This window comes from Protopterus annectens, chromosome 8.part1, assembly GCF_019279795.1.
Source record: "Protopterus annectens isolate FY-2018-M chromosome 8.part1, PAN1.0, whole genome shotgun sequence".
Taxonomy (NCBI): domain Eukaryota; kingdom Metazoa; phylum Chordata; order Ceratodontiformes; family Protopteridae; genus Protopterus; species Protopterus annectens.
Genome location: NC_056742.1, coordinates 353690387 through 353711558, shown reverse-complemented (window position 1 = coordinate 353711558; position 21172 = coordinate 353690387). Strand labels below are relative to the sequence as shown.

At 39.0% G+C, this 21172-nt stretch overlaps 1 protein-coding gene across 1 annotated transcript in view; it reads left to right on the top strand.

Moving 5' to 3' along the window:
* Window positions 1-21172, top strand: part of LOC122810354 (fatty acyl-CoA hydrolase precursor, medium chain-like) — a 336843-nt gene that overhangs the window by 69670 nt on the left and 246001 nt on the right. The window contains exon 4 of the mRNA XM_044081933.1: window positions 20779-20912. Within this exon, the coding sequence (XP_043937868.1) occupies window positions 20779-20912 (134 nt within the window). The remainder of the gene's footprint in view (window positions 1-20778; window positions 20913-21172) is intronic.

Below are 21172 nucleotides of genomic sequence, written 5' to 3'. Positions count from 1 at the left end.
AAACTGTGAAAGTGTGTGTGTGTGTGTGTGTGTGTGTGTGTGTGTGTGTGTGTGTGTGTGTGTGTGTGTGAATCTCTGGGAGTGTGGGAATGTGTACCTGCTGGGGGTGCCCATGCTACTGTGATGTGTGGGCTATGAAGGAGAATACTAGCTCAGTAATTAGCAGCTTATGAGGTGTTTTCTCAGTGTGGCTTTAACTTGTCACTGAATCAGAGATTCTTTAATTGTGCTGACTAATCCAAGTTTACCAGTTAATGCAGGCAGAGTGGGAATCTTTCTGAATTCCGGGGTTGATGTGAAATATTTTGTCTTTCTTATATTCTAAGGGATGCCGTAATGCATGACTATGTTAGCTCTGAAGGATGCCAGCTTGACAAGTACTCTGCATGATTTCTGAATGTAGCACATCACCTGCAATGATGCTTCACTTTACCCCATTTTCCTACATTCTGATATCTGAGGCTGGGGGGCAGGAGATGGTGCTATGTGAGTATAATGAGAAAGGGAGGAATCCATTAGATATAAGACTAGACTTCCTTCTTTTATTTTATACAGAAGGATGGAGTGATTAGTCAAAAAGTTTCTGATCACTATATCTTTTTATGATAATTACATATAGGTCCACAACAGACACATGAAGCACAGTTTAGTGTGACATGAATTAGCCAGATCCAGTTTCTGAGCTGTGTTTAGCTGAAAAAAGTTCTGAAAAATGAAGACCCTCCATTCTCCATGCAAAAGTGTGTGTGTGTGTGTGTGTGTGTGTGTGTGTGTGTGTGTGTGTATGGAGGGTGGGGGGGGTGCACATTCCTTCCTCCTAAATGTAACTTATTCCTAGGGCATAGTGGGTATGTTATATTTCTACAGAAGGAGTGTTTTGTGTACTGGCAAACTATATTTCACAGAACTACCTTGTTATAAATTGTCACACCCCTTACATATACTTGATTCATTTCTGTTAAACTCTATTGAGCAGGTATTGCAATCTGTCTGACCTCTGCCTTTTTTTCTGAGCTGACATTGGGTAATCATTTCAAATTTCAAGTTAGCAAAAAAAAAAAAAAAAAAAATTAACAAGTAAATGCACTGGTATACGAATGTAAGCAAGAAAGTAATTGTGGTTACAAAATACACAATCTCTTTGCTATATTATTTAAAACTTTTAAAAGTATTTTTTGAAGTCAACCCTGAACATAAAAAATAGTACATTAATTGTAAGGTATTGTAACAGTAACTAATCACAGCAGGATGAACAAATTGTAGTCTCCATGTTCTAAGTATTGTCACATAAGCATTCACGTGTCGTGCAACAGAGCAGAGTGCTCCAAAGTATATTTAAGGAATTAAATGACGAACTGGCATCAGTATGGCTCTAGGTAGATTGTGTATACTATGCTGACAAATTAAAGGAGAAAAACTTTGTAAACATAGCATTTCTTTTTCAAAGAGTATATTTCGTCCCTGTGGAATGGTCCCTGTAATTCCACATATTACAAAAAACATGGCTTAACAGTTTAATCCCGTTTATGGCATTTTTATCCTAGCCAGCTTCCTCAGTTCACATGTTGGGGCTGAATGAAATCTCAAGATAGTTTGTTTTTTAGAAATTTGTTTCCCCTGCTCTAAAATCATTTCACCTATCACATCTGAAAGTGTCTTGCTATGGGAAAACATATGTAATAAGGTATCTATAGTTCTATTTTGATGTTTACAGCCACTGGGGTGATAAAGCTGTTCAGTCTCCACTATTTACTGCTCTTTCCTGTATACTGTCATTTGGAACTGCATTCTTTTCCTCTCCTGGGGTCATATACCTATTGAGCCTTTGTTTTGTTCTAAATGTTATATGCACCTTCAAAATAATGCATAATAAACATTTTGAATATGTGCAAAATAAAACAATGGTTATAGAAAGTATAGGGGCTTGTTATAAGTTACTCAGCTAGTCAGTGGTAAGATGAAGCACACAGAAGCATTTGATTGTTATGTAAAACTGAAGTAAAATAGTTTGCTTGAATCAAAATGGGTATTACTATGCAAATATATCAGTTTGAGGACCACATATGGTACATTGATCTATGTATACTGAAGATTCATGAATGCAGTGTCTAATGTACTGATGAAGAAGGAGGATGGAAGCAAATAAATTAAGGAACTGCTTTGGTGGCAAGACCAAACAAAATTATCTTTTTGATATATATTGCCATTCATAATTGACTCATTAGCTGAGCAGTTATATGGCAGAAAACACAATATGGCTGACTGAAAAAAAGGAAGGTGGACCATGAATGCTTGAAACAGGACCCAAAACTTAAATAACAAAATAAAATAAAAAGGTTATGTTATCTCAGTTATTTGGTCACACATCAGCAAGCACTTTTTACAGAATGAGTAACACACATGTAGAAAAACAAATCTTTAAGACTCACTCCAAACCAGTCAATAATAACTGTATTGACAGTTCTTAAAATTAGCAGTATTTCTCACTACTTCCATATTAAGTGAATGGGATCATGATGTAAAAAGACAGACTAGGGCATTAGAATCTCAGCCCTTGTGACCTTGCAGTATATTACAGGCAGGGATTTGCTTTATAAGAAAAGAACATGCCAGGGTGTATGCCCCATCAGGGAATTCAGGGTCATAAGAAAATTAGAATTATTAATAAATATTTACTCTACTATTCTTAGCAAGTTTGAACTGTGTAGAACCGTATGACATGATCAATATATATATATATATATATATATATATATATATATATATATATATATATATATATATATATATATATATATATATATTCAGTTTTTATTTATTTATTTTTTTGCCACAGTGGTTCTTTAAGTAGCTGGTGAACCAGTGTGTAATATTTTGGAAACAGTTTGTCTCCACTTGCGTGACATATGGGACTGTATAGAAGGTACCTTTCTACAATGTCTAAATAAACACAGGCATGATGGAGTAGTTTTTAAATGTCAGCTATCAATATAGACAACAGAATGGGCAGGGCCGCTCTGAAAGTTCTTTTCCCAGTTGTATGGTAGGTGTGAGGAATTTCAGGCAGTTATTTCTTATATGATATTAGTTTTTGCAAAAAAGGATACACAAGTGATTAATTCAGACAGATGTGTTCATGGCTTATAAAGCAATTGACTAGATGTGGTGCCTCACAGAGGGTACTTAGTTTGCTAATAGATTTAATCTTATCCAGGGTGTCGAGCACTGTGCATCAATAGACAGACACTCACCTTTGAAGCAAGTGTTAAGAGTCCTGCAAAAGGTTCTGTCTACTTGTTGAAGCTGTGCGTTAGTATAATGGCAAAACATAATCCATTACAGAGGAAATTAGGAGTCAGTGTAGCACTGGTTCATTGCTCACAGTGTATGGACAGAATTTTGTGTATATGGACCAAAAACAATAGATTTCAATAAACACTGATAGTTTCAGTTCTACTTCTACTGCCAATTGAAAAAAAAAAAAAACAACAAAACATTATTTTTCTTCCCTGCCTGAGTGCAGTAATTCCTCAGTTATTACGCCAACACCACTGTTGACATTCTTACACTAATGGAATGGACGAATCAGATAATGGGAAGGTATTTTTTTTTACTTGATCAGATACTACCAGAATAGGGCATAATGCCAATAAAGAAGCTAAGAGTGAGGTTGGCATAATGGTTACAATATTTTCCTTTCAGACACAAGGTGCCGGGTTTGATTCTCACATAGGTTAATTGGATAGACTTAAAATGGCCCACAAGGGCAGTTAGCCTAATACTAATCTGTGAACTTCTATGAATTATTTACTGTGACATTTACAACATTAGCTGTTGTTTGGTGAGAGGTCCAAGGATTTGTATGCTTGTCTTTCAGCTTCTGATGAAGATCCTCAGAAAAGTAATTGTGTATCTGCAGTAGATATTTTGCTGTGTCACACCGCTCTTATCTGCTATGGAATGCTATGTCTCTGTCAGCCTACATCCATACTTAGATTCCTGACCATTTCCTGAAAAATCAAGCTAAAAATCATATGACAGACAAATATAAATATGTAGTGAACAGCAAATGCAGTTAAAAAGGTCAAACAGCAATGTTGTTCAGCAGCAACTATCCTGTACCGTGGTAATAATCAATAAATTCAAAGCATTTATGTAAGGATAATATTATAAAGCAAAAAAAAAATCAGACATATTTTTCCCTAAATTTTTCTCCAGATTTTTATGTTTTGGATAACTATTTAGCCCCGGCCTAGAATATCAGCAGCACTTCATTCAGACAGATAAGTTTTCATATGACAATAGGCAATTAAAGGTGCTTGATGCATTTTTAGATAGTTAAAGAAATATGATAATTATATGTATTTGTATGGTTAACAATATAAACAGTACTCAGCAAGTCAATATCAGTCAAGCTGTAAAGCTTACAGTACAATTATCAATGATGTTGGTTTCAGCATTATGTGAGGTTTCAACTGATATTAACTAATGGTCATTAATGTATTCGGTTTAGTTAGTATTAATATAAATTTCAAAATACTGCATTTCTTCGTAACCGGTAACAATATCTTAACTGTAGTTCATTTCAAATGGACAGTGACAATTAAAGTTTATGTCTGCCACCATACGTGTTCTTGTTATGCCCGTTAAGATTATATAGCTTTTTCAGTCATAACAAATAGGAATATAAACATTTAAATATGTATAACAAGTGGCAAACATTGCATAGTGGAGCTCCACTCCAGTGCTTCCTTGATGGTCAGTCTTAGTACCGTTTTACATCTCATGCTCACTTCCTTGACGGTCAGTCTTAGTACCGTTTTATATCTCATGCTCGCTTCATTGAAGGTCGGTCTTAGTACTGTTTTACATCTCATGCTCGCTTCCTTGACGGTCAGTCTTAATACCGTTTTACATCTCACGCTCGGGTCCTTGACGGTCAGTCTTAGTACCGTTTTACATCTCATGCTCGCTTCCTTGATGGTCAGTCTTAATACCATTTTACATCTCAAGTTCAGTTCCTTGACAGTCAGTCTTAGTACCGTTTTACATCTCATGCTCGGTTCCTTGACGGTCAGTCTTAGTACTGTTTTACATTTCATGCTTTGTCTCTTTACATGCTGCCTGCTATTTATTGGTAAGTAACTTGTCTTGGGAATGTGACTTCAAGCAACGTCTTCATGCCATATCGAGCTATGGGCATTAAATGGATTAAATATACTAAGAGGTGTTATCTTCAAGATAAAGCGAACACCCCAAAATGAGAGGTATGCTGTGTAACTTTCTATAGGTTCATAGGTGTTTACTAGGCCAAAGACCACAAGGGTCTTTTTTAAGCCTAGCCATTTAACCCAAATCTCTGACAAGTTCTGATAGCCTTGACAAGTGTAAACATGGGCCTGGGAGATGAACCATTAACAGGTTACCTGTGCCCATTACAGACATAGGTGCAAAACCAGGGATGAATTCCCGGTTTCCCATCCAATCGTCCAAGTTGCACATGAATTAGAGTTAGGGAGGAACTCTGCTTCACATGGATCAGGAACCTGTGCCATAGATGGGATAGCTGGGATACATAGCTATCTCTCCAGCGGGTCCGATTTATATCACAGGTAAGGTTTAAGTCTTTAGAACAGGTAATTCTGGTACTGCTTGCTTTATGGATATGCAGGAGGTCCATCAGTGTCGGGTCTGACAATGCCCTGTATGCCAAGCATAGATCTCCCCTCAAAAGCTTGTAGGAGACAGAATACAGGGATAGAGCCTTGAGGAAGTCTGCATAGGACATTTTACTTATGCCCTGTATTCTTTTAGTGAGGAACCTCTGTGGACGTTCCAATTGTTGGGTATGCCTGGTTAGGTACATACCAAAGGGGGCATTGTACTCAATGACAGGTCTGATGAATGCTGAATTTAGTGGGACAATAACTTCCTTACATACATACAAATGTTTCAAGCACGGGCATTAAAGCCCTTCTAGCTTGTCAATATGCCAAAACACTTGTTCCCATAATAAATGTCCAGGCTGTTCTTAAAAATATCTAAACTAGTACTTGCTTTAATGTAATTTGGTAGTCTGTTCCAAGCATCAGCTACTCTATCAGAGAACCAATTAGTACACTTCTCATTCCTACAGAATCTTCTACATAGGTTATCTGATGATTCTCTAGTACTTTTTGATAACCCCAAGCATTCCTACAGGTAGTTGTCTCTAAATGCCCTACATACTTGAATAAAATCTGTTAGATATCCGTAAGAGACACTGTACAAGTTCAGATATTTTAGTCTTTCAAAATAAATTTTCACATCCATGGATGCCTTGGTATATTTCCACTGTCCAGTTTTCTTATAGGGTTTCCATATCGTTATTCCATACTCAAGTTTGGGTCTAATGTAACTAACAAACAATGACGTCATCATTTTTGATTTCCTAGACTGCAATCAGTTTAACCAATTTCAGGTCATTTGCATACAGACAGATGAAAAAATGAGGTCTGAAAGATACAGTCTAAACAAGTAGGGGCCTAGAACAGAGCCCTGTGGGATACCCTGACTGTAACCAAGGATTGCACCTGTCCAGTGGCTGTATGATACTTGCTATGTCCTATTTGTAAGCCATGCAGCTATCCATCTTATCAAGAGTACATCAATACCTAGCTGCAATAATTTATTAATCACTTTTTTTGTGTATGACCCTGTCAAATGCTGAAGTTAAATCTATACAAATTACATCACAGCACAACTTTTCATTCATAGCTATTACATTGTTATAGAACATTACGTTACAGGTGGTAATAGATCTGTTTTCAACATATGCATGCTGATATATGGTTTCAAGTCCCAACCTATCCAGTTCTGACAATAACATCCAGTATTATCTTCTCCATTATTTTTCCACAACATGAAAGTAGACTTAAGGGTTTATATGAATCTGGGTTTGTCCTACTCCCTTTTCCCTTAAAGATAGGTTTAATAAGCATGTCTGTAATCTTGAGGAATCTCCCCATATTTATATGACCTAGTGAATAATAGATACAACGGTAGTGTAAGTTCTTGCTTAAGTGTTCTCAGGTCATTGTTATTTATTCTGTCTCCTCCCTGCGCTTTGTTTGGATCCAGTTTGCACAGTTCTTTTTCAATATAATCTAATTTGATTCCAGTATCTGGGGTTACTTGGATGCCACTAGGACAACTTACCACCCCTTTTGTGGAGCCAAACTGTTTTGCATAAGATTTTGTCCTTGGAATTACATGCCATACCTGTTTATAAGTTGCTCAACATAGAATGTTTTCCCACCACTGTAGACACATGATGGTCAAAGGCTAGATTACTATCTTCTCAGTCTATAAAGTCATGGGCTGCATAACAGATATCTCCTACTTCCAGCAAAACTATATACCATGGCTTACATTGATCACCATAATAAGCTACATCACTGTCTGGAACTATTACATCATGGATATGGCTAGTGTGCTTGCATATTACAGCATGGATATGGCTAGTGTGCTTGCATATTACATCATGGATATGGCTAGTGTGCTGGTATATTAAATTGTAGATATGGCTAGTGTGCTGGTATATTAAATTGTAGATATGGCTAGTGTGCTGGGATATTACATCATGGATATGGCTAGTGTGCTTGCATATTACATCATGGATATGGCTAGGTATTTTTTTCTCCAACTACATCATGCCTACTACTTCATTTAGCAACTCCTGACTGAAATGGCATTTGGAATGGAGATCAAACTGACAGTTATCCATTTGTTCAGGGAAGCACACTGAATGTTGCCATCCCTGTATGTATTACCCTTGGAGACCTGAGGCAAGGCAGGTGGTGTACTGCCTAAAACTGCATACACAGCAGTGTATTGCATGGGCTTCTTAATGTATGGAAGGCTAGGCTGGATGAAGCAAGAATAGCAGCAATCTACAAATGTCATGTGTGTGGCCACACACCATGTCCAGTATATAATAAACCCAATCGCAAATATTGGAAAGTAGTTTTGTGTTTAAAGATGTCTGCCATCCTGTCTCATATACAAAGAGTCACTATGTCTTATCCATATTTTGTTTTGCTTCCTGTCAAAGGTCAAATAAATAATAATAATAATTATCAACAATGTTTCATAGGAGCAATACTGGGCAATCGATCACAGGGACTGTAAGACAGACTATTGATACACTGTATCACTTGATTTTGTTACTTATCTCAACATATTGTAAGTGTACCATTTTTCTTTGTTTTCATTTAGTTTATATTTTAATATAACCATTTGCCTTTAATTTTCCCAGTGAAATGTTATTCACTCTTTAGTCAGTGACATATTGGTCAGTACAATACTCTTTTTCACCTGCTACACCAAATTATTTTATTTAGTTTTTATTATGAATTGTCAGATCTACTAAGGAAATTCAGTCTTTTTAAACTTTTAGGGCTCAGGTGCTCCAATACATGTTGTACTTGGCAGAATAATTACTCCTGTACATTCTTGTCTCAATGATACCCTGCACCTCTCTCTCCTATTTCCTGTTTCCTGCTGCCACTAAATGCATTTCATTAGATTCCAAATGGCCCCAGAGTACAATTTGAAAGTATCTTTGAAAATGTCTTTATTTCTCTTTTGTGTTACAGTTAATAGTAAATCAACACCCAAAGTGAGAGGTGTGTTAGTCGTTAAGAGCATAATCTTTAAGAGCATATTGTAAGCATAGGTCCATAACCGTATTTGCAATTCTGTCTGGTAACATTTTCAGTATGTATTTATGTATGTAAGTATTTATTTACTTATTCATTCATTTTCCTTTCACAAGATTGGATAAAAATATGGTGGTGGTAAACTGCCTCTCAGGTGCCAGGATTTTTGATATCTCAAGGGCCTTCAAGATGAAAAAGTATGACAGTGGCAAAGTGATGGTCCAGACGGGTGTAAATGGGCATGCAAAACCCTAAGGAATTTGCAGAAAGACATTTCTGAGCTCTCCATGCATGTCACAAACGCAGAAAAGACTCTGGTACTAAGCAGAATCCTACCTTCGCCAAAAATGATGCACGGTACAAATAAAAGATGATTGAGTTCAACAAATGGCTGAATATCTTGCTTCATTCAAAGGGGATCCAGTATATGTCTGCATGGAATAAACTGCTGCATGGCCCTACTTGTTTTGCCAGGGATGGTTTGCACTTCTCATTCCAGTGCTTCCACATATTGACCAAAGCAGTTGCTGTCCTGATAATGCCTTTGTAGGCAGAGTCCAGCTAATGAATCTGCCAGCCTAAAAATATAACAACAGACAATGTCATCATTCTACGGCTTGATGCTAGTTGTCTAAGTAACAAATTGCCTGACTTTGAAGTCCTCCAGCTTGAAAATCTGATACAGAAAATCTTCATCATCCTGGGAGACTTTCCTAGGAAATCATTAAAGGCTCTAGCATGAGCCATAAAGCCTTGCTCCCACAATGCAGTAATTTTGTGATTCAGAGACATGTTAGACCAAAGACGCAAGCCCACATTATTGCCCACACCCAGATTACAATACAGAAAAGACCTCGCTCCAAATGAAGATGTTATGAGAGACCTCAGAACGTGGGTAGATAACTTTTATCATCATGTTGCAACAATGGTCAGGAAATCCTTCTGTCTGATAACAGTGATCAAAAGGAGCCTTTTCCCTAGATCCAAAGAAGTCCTTACCCCTCTATATTCTGCACTGAACAGGCTTCTGTTTGAATGCAATGCCCTTCTTGGGATGTATTTTACTAAACATGTCAAGCATGTTGGAGATACCCCAAAGGTTCCTGACAAAAAAGATCATGGGCCTAAAATACCTGAGATACCAAGAGAGGTTTGAGGTCTTGTCCCTGTATTTAGTGTCCTATACACTCTTTAGGGGGTGATCCGTGCCTTGCCTTTAGGGATCTGGTAGTCCAAGACCTCTTATTTCTCCAAAAATCAAACAGTCCAAAGAATACTAGGATCAGAAATCTGAACTTACATCAGCAAATAAACAAATCATGGTGAAGATGCAGATTTGTCACGCAATGGCTACTCCTTCTCTGGAGCACACTTCCTCTCCAGATCAAGTAATGTGACTCACTATCTTTCTTGGATGGATATTCATAAATTCACCCCTGTATGTCTGGCTTACCTCTCTAATTAAACTAAAAAGGTAGTTTCTAAGGGTGGGTATTGGCAAAGCAGAAATGGCCACATGGCCCATTTGCCTTGTACATTGTATGATTCTAATTCATTAGAACATAGGAAATACAAAGCAGCTAAGCCTAGTGGTTATTTATGCCTAGCCAGTATCCACCCTTTAATCTTACATCTTTCTCCAAGGAAAGTAAGCTAGTCAAGCCAGGAGTGAATTTGTGAATACTCATCCACTCATCTCTAGTTGCCTTATGAAGGAATGTAATATATCACACTACTTAATTTGCAATGGACATCTACTCTAGAAGTGTGGAAGGTATTTCCTAACAAATCTATCTCTCCACCATGTTTTATTTGCTGAATTAAGTTTATATCTTTGGTCATAGTATTAGTGAGACTGTTTGATTTATGGAGATACAAGAGATCCTGGACTTCTGTGTCCCTAATGGCACAGCAGGTAAAGCACAGATCACCTCTCATGAGTCTATAGGACACTGAATAAAAGGGAAGGGTGCTTCCAGTCTTTTCTGGTAGTTTGGGGTTGTTAAACCAATGCTATTCTTAGTTAGGAGCCTCTGGGGCCTTTCCAATTGTTTGATATGTTTAGTGAGGTTCATCCAAAAGGATACACTGTGTTCTATGACTGACCTATTTAATACACAATATAAAGGGACAATGATTTATTTAGATCTGGACAATATTTCTTTTGTAATCAGTTGCAATAAGTAAAGGGACTTTCTGACCTCTACAGCAACCTTATGATCGAAGGACAAGGAATTATCAACCCATTTTTCAAGGTAACTAAATACATTTTCATTTTGAAATGGGGTGCTGTTTATGTTGTAAGCTGGGGGAGGGGTTATTTACTGAATGAGACAATATTGCAATTTTTTTTGTACTATTTGTACTGTTATTTGTATAGAAGGTATTAACTGAAGGCTCATGCTGGGGGGGCCGGGCATCACAGGGGACGAGAATGGCACACAGGCATAAAAAAACTGGTTCATTAGAGAGATTGGTTTATGATCTGGAGATTTGAAAAGTAGATGACAAACAACAGAGGCCTTACCAATGTACTGGGACTTATATTTCCTTTGGTTTGTTCCAGGGTCTTGACCCTTTTTAGCCACCTTACATCCTTGTTCTAATAATTGTGACTATGATGTACAAATTAGTTATGCCACAGTTGCAATAAATGTGTGTATTACTTAGGTTCACAGCAGTTGTCTGAGTCCTGTAAAATTTGTGCTATATTTAATGAAGTAACTTCCAGATGAAGAAAGCAGTTTTGTATGTTTGTTAAGGAAAGTTCTCAGCAACTCCCTGTTAGCTTTGTTGTGCCTTCAGAGAGGTAGAGGAGTATCCTTCCTTTCTAATTCTCCAGTCAGCCTTGCTCATCTTGGTTTGTTTGGTTATCTAAGAAACCTGTCTTTTTCAAATTGTTCAAGTCTAAAAAAACAGATGACCATGAAGGCTAAATGTGGCACAGTGCTTAGGATCAAAGCCATGCACTCTTCTTGAGATACAGATGTTCAAGCCACAGTGATGAAAGACACCCCAGCTACTACTTGTCCTTTGGAGGTGATGGTGAGCTCAGCATCAAGACCTCCTTCTCCTATTTTGTCTTTGTATACCCTGACTCAAAAGGATTGTTGTGTCTCCCTGGTTCATAGGAACTTAGCAGGCTATTAATCTGTGAGGATCTTGAGAGTCCAAGTCTTACATTCCCATTCTAGTTTTTAGCCCTTATATTTTGCATATGAATAACCCAGAGATGCACCAAACAAGGATATGCTGGAACATTTACATGTCTCCCCTATGTATTCCTGGTCTGGAGGTCTTCCTTCCATCAGTCTTGCTGGACTTGCCAAGACTACTGTGGACCTTCAACACAGGCAGAAAAAAATATTTTTCTTCCCCTTCTCCACCCTTCCAGAAATATGAAGGTAAGTCAGATGTTAGCACTTACATTTCTCCTGGTCCTAGTGATTTGATGAGGTTTCTACTTCAGATGCCTATTGGCCCCATAAAACAGTGGGTGGGCAAACACTGTCATTCCTGTCACCGAGTTCTGTTCCACTGATGATAAAGGAGCCAAGGATGAAGAAAAATTGTAAAGGGGAGCCAGTAGTAAAATTCCAAAATGTATTGAAAGTTGAGTGCTTTTGTTCCCATATGCTGGAACTTATTCAGAACAAAATCTAGCTAAAACATTTACCTTATATAGGAAAAACTCACGTCACAAGCATTTAAATATCCAATCAGACTTTGAAACCAATTAAAATCTAGTAGCAATTAGAAACAGTGTAATGCCTTACCTTTAAAATAGGATTAATACAACAAGCATCTTTAATACCTGGATGAACAATGGCATTCAGCAACACCTGCCATTTAAATTCACAGATTTTAAGGTGTCCCTTTTTTACCCTGCCGTGAAGATTCTGTTTAACCTGTTCAATAACTAAAAACTTGAAATAATGATCACTAAAACAAACTATATGCTTATATAAAGCAAAAGTATCTCTCTTTTTTCTAATAACTAGGCTCCTTTGCCATAGGTTTGTTCTACTTTGGGTTTGTGTCACCGTTTGGTTCTTGGTCTGTTCCACTGATGTCTCATGCCAGTTCTGTCCCTCATTTCATTGGTCTGGCATTGCCACTTCAGGTGCAGGATTGAACTGTGTGCTCCAGTGGTTGCTTATTTGGTTCCAGTATTGATACCTCTGCTGTTCCTTTTGCTGAACAGATACTGGGTCCACTGGCTTCCCACCCAATGCCAGATAGCAGTTGCAGGATATACTGATTCAGTAGAATTTCTGGGTGGGCATTATCTATCAGCTTTAATGACAGAGGGTACCTCACCATTCAAGGGGCCATCATAGGTCTTCCATCTCACTCCAGTGCACAAGAAACCATGTTCTTGCCTGTTGTGCAGATTACCCTGGGACCATCATCTTCAGGTCAGTTGACTTCCAAAAGGCTGTTTATCTTCTGTTACAGAAGGCTGTCCAGACATTTCAAGGAAAAGGACTAGAAAGGTGATGATCAGTGATCCATTTCTCTATCATCTCACCAAAGATAATACAAATGAGAGATGTGTGGCATTCACAAAGAACTTTCCTCTCTGACAAAGTGACTACAGGTTGCATCAGTGTCATTGAGCATCTTCTTTGATGGCTCCCTCTTTGGTTGATATCATTTGTGATCAGTAAATGCTGCCTGGGCTAATTTTTACAATGTGGCCCAAATTTGAAAAAAGTGAAGTAAAATGTATAAACTCTCCCACCAAACTGTGCCAGCTGGGTGGAGATCTCTAAGCTGAATATGATTATTCCTGTGGCCTCCTTGAGGAGGAACACATCACTTTGAATATCAGATATTTTCACCTTAGCAAGACCTTTCATATATGGCACTCACACACCTACAGTTACTTTCTCTTTTTAGATCTTTTCATTCCAAATCTCTGACCAGCTTCATTATTAAGTATCTGATGTTCTTCGTGTTTCACTGTTGCAGTCATTACATTTGGGTAATCTGCTGGCAGGTTGCCCTCAGTTGGCCTGAATTCCAAAGTCTTGGGTCCTGCGTCAGTTGCTGTCTTCTCTTCCATGATGTCAGGCCGTCAGGGGTACAAAACACACAGCCAACGCCATTTTCTTTAGTCTTTCTTGCCACACAGTGCCCGAAGCAGAAGCATTTTGCAAGTGCCGGTCGGCCGACTACTGAAATATTCGAGTTTGAGTTTCAGAACCAAAGTCTTCACTAAAGCTAAGTACCCCGTTGGGGAAACTTTTTTCTTGCTTTTTACCGATGTCAGAAAAAGTTAATAATTGTAGTACTTGTGGAAAGCAAATACCTCATAAGGATTTCCATTTATACTGTATTTTTGCCTAGGCTCTGATCACAACATGCCTGGCTGTCAGTTTTGTGCTAGATTTAACCAACGCACTATTAAGCGTCAGTATATTTTTGCATCAAAGTATTTTGGAAACAGATTTAACTATCCAGAAATGTCATCGGATAGCAATCCGACTACCGGAGTACATAAAAAATGCAAAGAAAAGGACAGAGAAAGGCAGTCAAGATCCAAAACCAAAGATGAAGCTTCTCCTGAGCCAGTCACCGGTTCGCCGGTACTCAGTGAGGTGCTTTCACAGCCCCTGATACCCACTACCTTTGAGTCACAGGCCTCTACCGACACCCATGTGGAGTCCGGCATATCACAAGATACTCAAGGTATTGGACCGACGGATGTATCTTCCTCGGATGGGTCCGGAGCCGCTGAGCAGACACCGGCTTCTGAGGGTGTTTTCAGACCTCAACATTTATATATCAAACCGACGACGGTTGCAAAACCAAAGACAACTTCTAAAACTAAAAAAATTACGCATGAGCCATGTGCACAGGTTTCTATGCCTAAAAAACAGATGATCAAAATGTCTAAAGACCTTATTACCTTGATCAGGGGTACCCATCCCCCTCCAGATAAGAGGCCTAGGCAAGACACTGATTATGAATCTTCAGATCAGGTTTTTATTTCTTCTGATCAGGAATTATCTATACCTCCCTATGAGGATTCTGATGCTGAGGAGTCTATTCCATCTGCATCTCCTCCAGAGGATTATTCATTTGGAGAAACCTTGCATACTTTGAGGGAGCATTTTCACTGGGAGAGTCAAGACTTCTCAGAATCAAAAAAGAGGCTCAAGGATTTCCTTCTTCTCCCTCAGCACAAGCCTTTAGCCATTCCTCCTGTTTTAGACATTGTGGATTATGTGTTTTTAGAGTCAAGCTTGACCCCTGACTCCTTACCTCCGGCTCCCAGTAAGCCTGACAGATATTACAGGGTCCCTGACTCACATAACTTTTTATTTAGAAACCCTACAGCTGATCCTGAAACTATTTCACAGGGTCCAAAGGGAGTTAAGGCCTCAACAGCAAAAAATACTACCCCCTCTGACAGAGATTCAAGGGCACTAGACAGATGGGGGAAAAAGGTTTATACATCTGCAACTTTGGCAGTCAGGGCCTTAAACTGTCAATTTAATATGCTTAAGTACCAACAACATGTTATGGGAACTGCTGAAACAGAAAATTATCTTGATTTCAGAATGTGCAGAAAATAAAGAATTGCAGGAATTATTGCATGCAGCTGAACAAGTTGGAAAGCATACTTTGCAATGTGGTTTTGATTCCTTAGAGGCCTCCTGCAGGGCCGCAGTTACTGGATCTGTGATTAGGAGGCATGCCTGGTAAAGGAACAAAATTTGCCTGATCATGTTAAAGCTAAATTGCTAGATGCACCTTTATAGCATGATTCTCTGTTTGGTATTAAGGCAGAAGAGGTTTTAAAAAAAATGGAAGACAAAGCTAAGTCTATGCAAACTGTTAAAGACTTCTTACAAGTGCAGCCACCAAGATTCAGTAGACACTGGCCTACAAAAGATTGGTCCTTTCCTGTGTCAGACAGAGCTCAAAAGAGCAAATCCAGATGCCCAAAGGGTTCCAGATACCAGGGGCAAGATTCATACAGGTCAAAGCAATGGGGCGCATCTACCTCCAAACCAGGGGAGATAAAGCACAAACCTACAGAAAACAGTCCCAATGACTTCCCTCTGCCCATACCAAGCACTTATCTTTCAACAGCACCCTTAGGGGGAAAGTTAGCACTTTTTGCTCAAAATTGGCAGTTAATAACCCAGGACAAGTGGGTACTAAACATAGTATCACAGGGATACAGATTCCATTTCCACACTGCTAATGGCAAACGGTTGGCCAGATCTGCCCAAAAATCAATGGGCAGAGGCACAGAAACAAGTTACGTCCCTCATGGATATGGGGGCCATTCAACCAGTACCAGAACAGGAAAAAGGATAAGGTTTTTACTCAAGACTGTTCTTGGTACCCAGAAAGGACGAGGCCTGGCGGCCAGTACTGGATTTATCAATTTTGAACACATACCTGGACATTCCAAAATTCAAAATGCTGACTTTGCAGCAGCTTCTGCCCATGCTGGGCAAGAATGCTTGGCTGGTGACATTAGACTTAAAAGAGGCATACCTGCATGTCCCAATAAGACAATCGTGCAGGGTCTTTACAAAGTGCCTGGCACCAGTAACTGCATTTTGCAGACAAAGAAGTATACAACTATATCCTTACTTGGACAACTGTCTCATTCAAGCAGAGAACAAGGACACTCTTCTTCGACACTTGGCATTTGTGAAAAGGCTTCTAACATGCCTAGGGTACACAATAAACGAAAAGAAATCACAACTGGTACCCTCCCAAAAGATAACATTCCTGGGTGCAAGCTTGAATACAACTGCCCAGATGGCTTACCTTACGCCAGGCAAACAAAGGCAACTGACTACTTACTTCACACTGATGGCTACAAAATCCCAGTCTTCCGCAAGACAAATTCTGCAGGGTCTGGGCTTTATGGCATCCTGCATCCTACTAATTCCATATGCAAGACTGCATATGAGGAAACTTCAATGGTACCTAAAAAGTTTATGGAGGCAACATTCACACAGTCTGGAAACAATGATTCCTCTCATTCCCTGGCTGCAACAGGAGTTTCTATGGTGGGCAAAGGCCTGTCACCAAAACATGGGATGGCCCTTTACTCTACCCCCTGCCAGCCAAACCTTAACAACAGACGCATCAGATTATGCCTGGGGGGGCCCACATGGCAGGAAGATGCATTTAGGGCATATGGGCACCAAAACAAATGCATCTACATATCAACCAGAAAGAGATGCTAGCTGTTCAAAATGTCCTAACAGCCTTCAAGGACTTACTTCATCCAGGACAACTACTGATAAAGACGGACAACACCACAGTCATGGTATATAAACAAGCAAGGGGGCACACACTCATACCCCCTTTGCAGATTAGCCATGGCACTGTGGGATACAGCTTTGACCTACCAAATACATCTTCAAGCTCAATTCCTGCCAGGAAAACAAAACACTCTGGCAGACGATTTAAGCAGAAACCTTATGGATCCTCACGAGTGGAAACTAAATCCACAAGTCTTCAGCATGATAACAGAGAAATCGGGGAGCCCAGACATAGATCTAGTTGCCTCTCCTATTCTGCACAAGGACTTATCACAGACAAGCATGGAAAGTGGACGCCCTATCCTTCGTTTGGAAAAACCTATCAGTTTACGCCTTTCCTCCTCTGCCTCCTCTACCCAAGGTCCTCCTAAAAGTCAAAGAAGAGAAGCCAAAGATGATATTAATTGCCTCGGACTGGCCCTGCCAATACTGGTACCCAATCCTAAGGAACTTGTCTCAATACCCATCTTGGACCTTGCCTCAAAGACCACAACTGTCCCAGCAAAACAATCAGATCCTGCACAATCAACTACCAACTCTAAACCTGGCAGCATGGCTAATCATGTAATCATACAAACAACACCTCTCAGTAAAGCTGTGATGGATGTCATTTTGGAAGCCAGAAGGCCTAGTACTAGAAAATCTTATGCTGACAAGTGGAAGGGATTCTGTGCTTGGAATCGAGCACAAGGAACTGATACAGCAGAACCAAATATTCCTCAGATATTACAATATTTAACTGAGATGATTGACAAAGGCCTATCTTTCTCATCAATTAAAATCCATGCCTCTGCCATTTCGGCTCATTACAATACAGAGCCACCAATCTTTTCTCATCCTTTACTAAAGCAGTATCTTAGAGGAGCCAAAAATGTAAGGCCCCCTAGAAGATCACCATTACCTGCATGGGACCTCAATTATGTGTTGGAAAAGCTCACCCTGCCTCCATTTGAACCAGCTGCTACCGCTGATATAAAGTTCTTATCATGGAAGACAGCTCTGCTACTAGCAATTACTTCAGCAAGAAGAGTTTCAGAGCTGCAGGCCCTCATGGCTGTAGAGCCTTTTATCATATTTTACCCGGACAGGGTGTCTCTGAGGACAAATTCTACTTTTATGCCTAAGGTGGTTTCCAGTGTGGCTCTTAACCAAATGATTCCTCTGCCAACTTTTTATCCAAATCCACAGAACAAAGGGGGAAGAATTATGCATTCCTTGGAGGTACACAGACAGCTAAGATTCTACTTGAGCAGGACTAAAGCTCTAAGAAAAACTGAGCAATTACTAGTGTCATATGCTGCAGGCTCAGAAGGAAAGGCTATTTCAAAGCAGACAATTTCAAAGTGGATAAGCCACTGCATCTGTTTCTGCTACTTACACCATGGTAAACCTGTGCCCAAGGGCATTAAGTCTCATTCCACCAGAGCTGCAGCTACTTCAGCAGCCTTTCTCAGAGGAGTACCAACCAAAGACATTCTAGAGGCTGCTACTTGGAGTTCTGTTCACACCTTTACAAAGCATTACCATTTGCCTCTCTACTCTAAGTCCAGGGCAGGCTTTGCCACTGCAGTGCTGCAGGGCCTTATAGTCGCACCTAATGCTGTTTAGCTCCAGCCTCCCAACCATAGCTTTGGGAGTCTACCCAAATGTAATGACTGCAACAGTGAAACACGAAGAACATAGTACAGTTGTGTACACTTACCATAAATGTAGATGTTCGAGTGTATTCACTGTTCCAGTCCAGGTTACCCTCCCGCCATCCCCCTGTCATTCTGAAGTTTCCTTCACTATCTTCTAGAACCTATGTGGTGTATTTGCTTGTAGATGAAGGTAAAGTTTATATTGATGCATGTATTTATATATACATACATATATATATATATATATATATATATATATATATATATATATATATATATAAAATATTATAATATTGCTACCTTTTTGGGGGCACCTGACATCGGAGGCAAGAAAAACTAATGAAAATGGCGTCGTCTGCATGTTTTGTACCCCTGACAACCTGATGTCATGGAAGAGAAGACAGCAATCGATGCAGGACCCAAGACTTTGGAATTCAGGTCGACTGAGGGCAACCTGCCAGCAGATTACCCAAATGTAATGACTGCAACAGTGAATACACTCGAACATCTACATTTATGGTAAGTGTACACAACTGTACTTTTCATCATTGTGATCCAAATATCTAATAGCTGCTTCATAAGTAAATGTCTGAAGCTGAAACTTCTGCTAATAATTACCTTTACTCCCCTTAATTTTCTCTGTATGTTACTAGTCCCTGATTCCTTGAGCTCATTAAAAATCTCCCAGTTTCCTGCCTTTGAGACATGTTATAGCATCAAATCCTTCCATACTGAAATGCAGCCCTTCAGCCTTTTTCCAAGTTTTCTTAAGACTAAACATAAGACAATATATTGTTAGACTAAAACTACTTCAAAAGCTACTCTTTTTTTCCACACATTTGGTTAAGAAATACAATACTTTATTCTACATTTCTTAGACCATGCATAGCTTAGGATATTAACCCTACTCCTGTCCCAAACTCTATCCTGTAACAGATAATTTTTAGTAACTAAATAATATTACCCAAACCTCTGTGACCTCTTACCCTGTGATTCATAAAAGAGAAATCTTAATTAAAAAAAAAAAAAAAAAAAACTCCTCCCCACAAATAAAGACCTAAAAAAACAACTAATGTTTAGCACTCAGAGCATTATGAACAAACTTGATTAGGGTCTATATTACACAGTTGAAAAACGTTAACTATATATACCTGTGTGGTATAATACACAAATGACAAGCAGGCCAGGCTATGAGCTGAGACTTATAATGCTTTGTATGGGCAACTGACTTTTACCTTAAATCGTCTCTGTGATATGTTTCTGTTGCAGATAATGGATTTTCCACCTTTTTTGTTACTCTGTTATCAATAACTCCATGAGTGAACTACTACAGCTATATCGTGTCCTCTTGATGCCTTCACAGATACCCATCTAACCATGGCCTACATGGTCTATGCTTGTCTATGTACATGTTTGGTGCCTTCCATTGACAGAGCTGTTACACATTTAGTATCCCTTTTTTTTTCCATTATTCCTTATAGCCCGTATCCTCTTGGTGTCCTTCCACTGACAGGGACTATTCATATTTATTGTCACTTTTTTCCATTACCCCTTTTTGACCCATATCTTCTCTACTTTATTAAGCATCAGCATTTTCTCTGTCTATATTTTGTTTCATTATGGAACTTAACTACAAAAGCATTTGACTCCATTCATAACTAAAACAACTCTATTAATAATTTGCTCTTGAAAGCATGTGCTATTAATTTCAACATTGAAAAGTTACTGATACATAACATTTGTTAAAATCCCCCACCAGTTTTCATACTTTACATGCATTTAACAAAGTCATGCCATACAAGTGCAGTTTAGGAACATACTGTGTATGGAAAAGGTAAACAACAATGAAAGTAATATGCTAGTGCATGCTGTTAGTCTGTACGTTCATCACACTGACCTCAGAAGCTAGTTTATTTGTGTATTACAGACAAGGATAGAACCTGTGCCAATTTCCTTACTACAGTGACAAATTATAGTTATTTATTTCCTTTGATTAGCTGATGAGGGTGACAAACTGGATTTTAAATGAAGGGAGATAGACCATTGTTAACCACTGTGCCTATTATATGCTAAGAGCAGTTGTTTGTGAGGTAATGGTACTCAGTCTCTGGTGTGTTTTTTGTTTAATTTTTTTTTGAGGTAATGGTATTCATCCACGGAGGAGCACTAGTGACTGGCGGCACATTCTTAACAGACGGATCACCTCTCGCAGCCTATGAGAATGTAGTGGTTGTAATAATCCAATATAGACTTGGCATCCTAGGATTTTTCAGGTTAGTAATGAGTTCTGTCTCTGTTATTTTAGTTGTAATATTTAAAATGCATCACAGGCAGGCATGACTAATGAGAAAACCACAAAGCTGGTGAAATGATGCTGATAACTTTCAGAAAGTACATGGTATGAATAAATGGAAGAAGAGGGATCCTTTTGGGAAAAGAAGTACCTCTGCTATATCCACCCCTGCCATATCCAAGGTATTCATTCCCAATGTAAAAAGCTCAGACACTACCTTAAGGAAACACAACAGTGAAA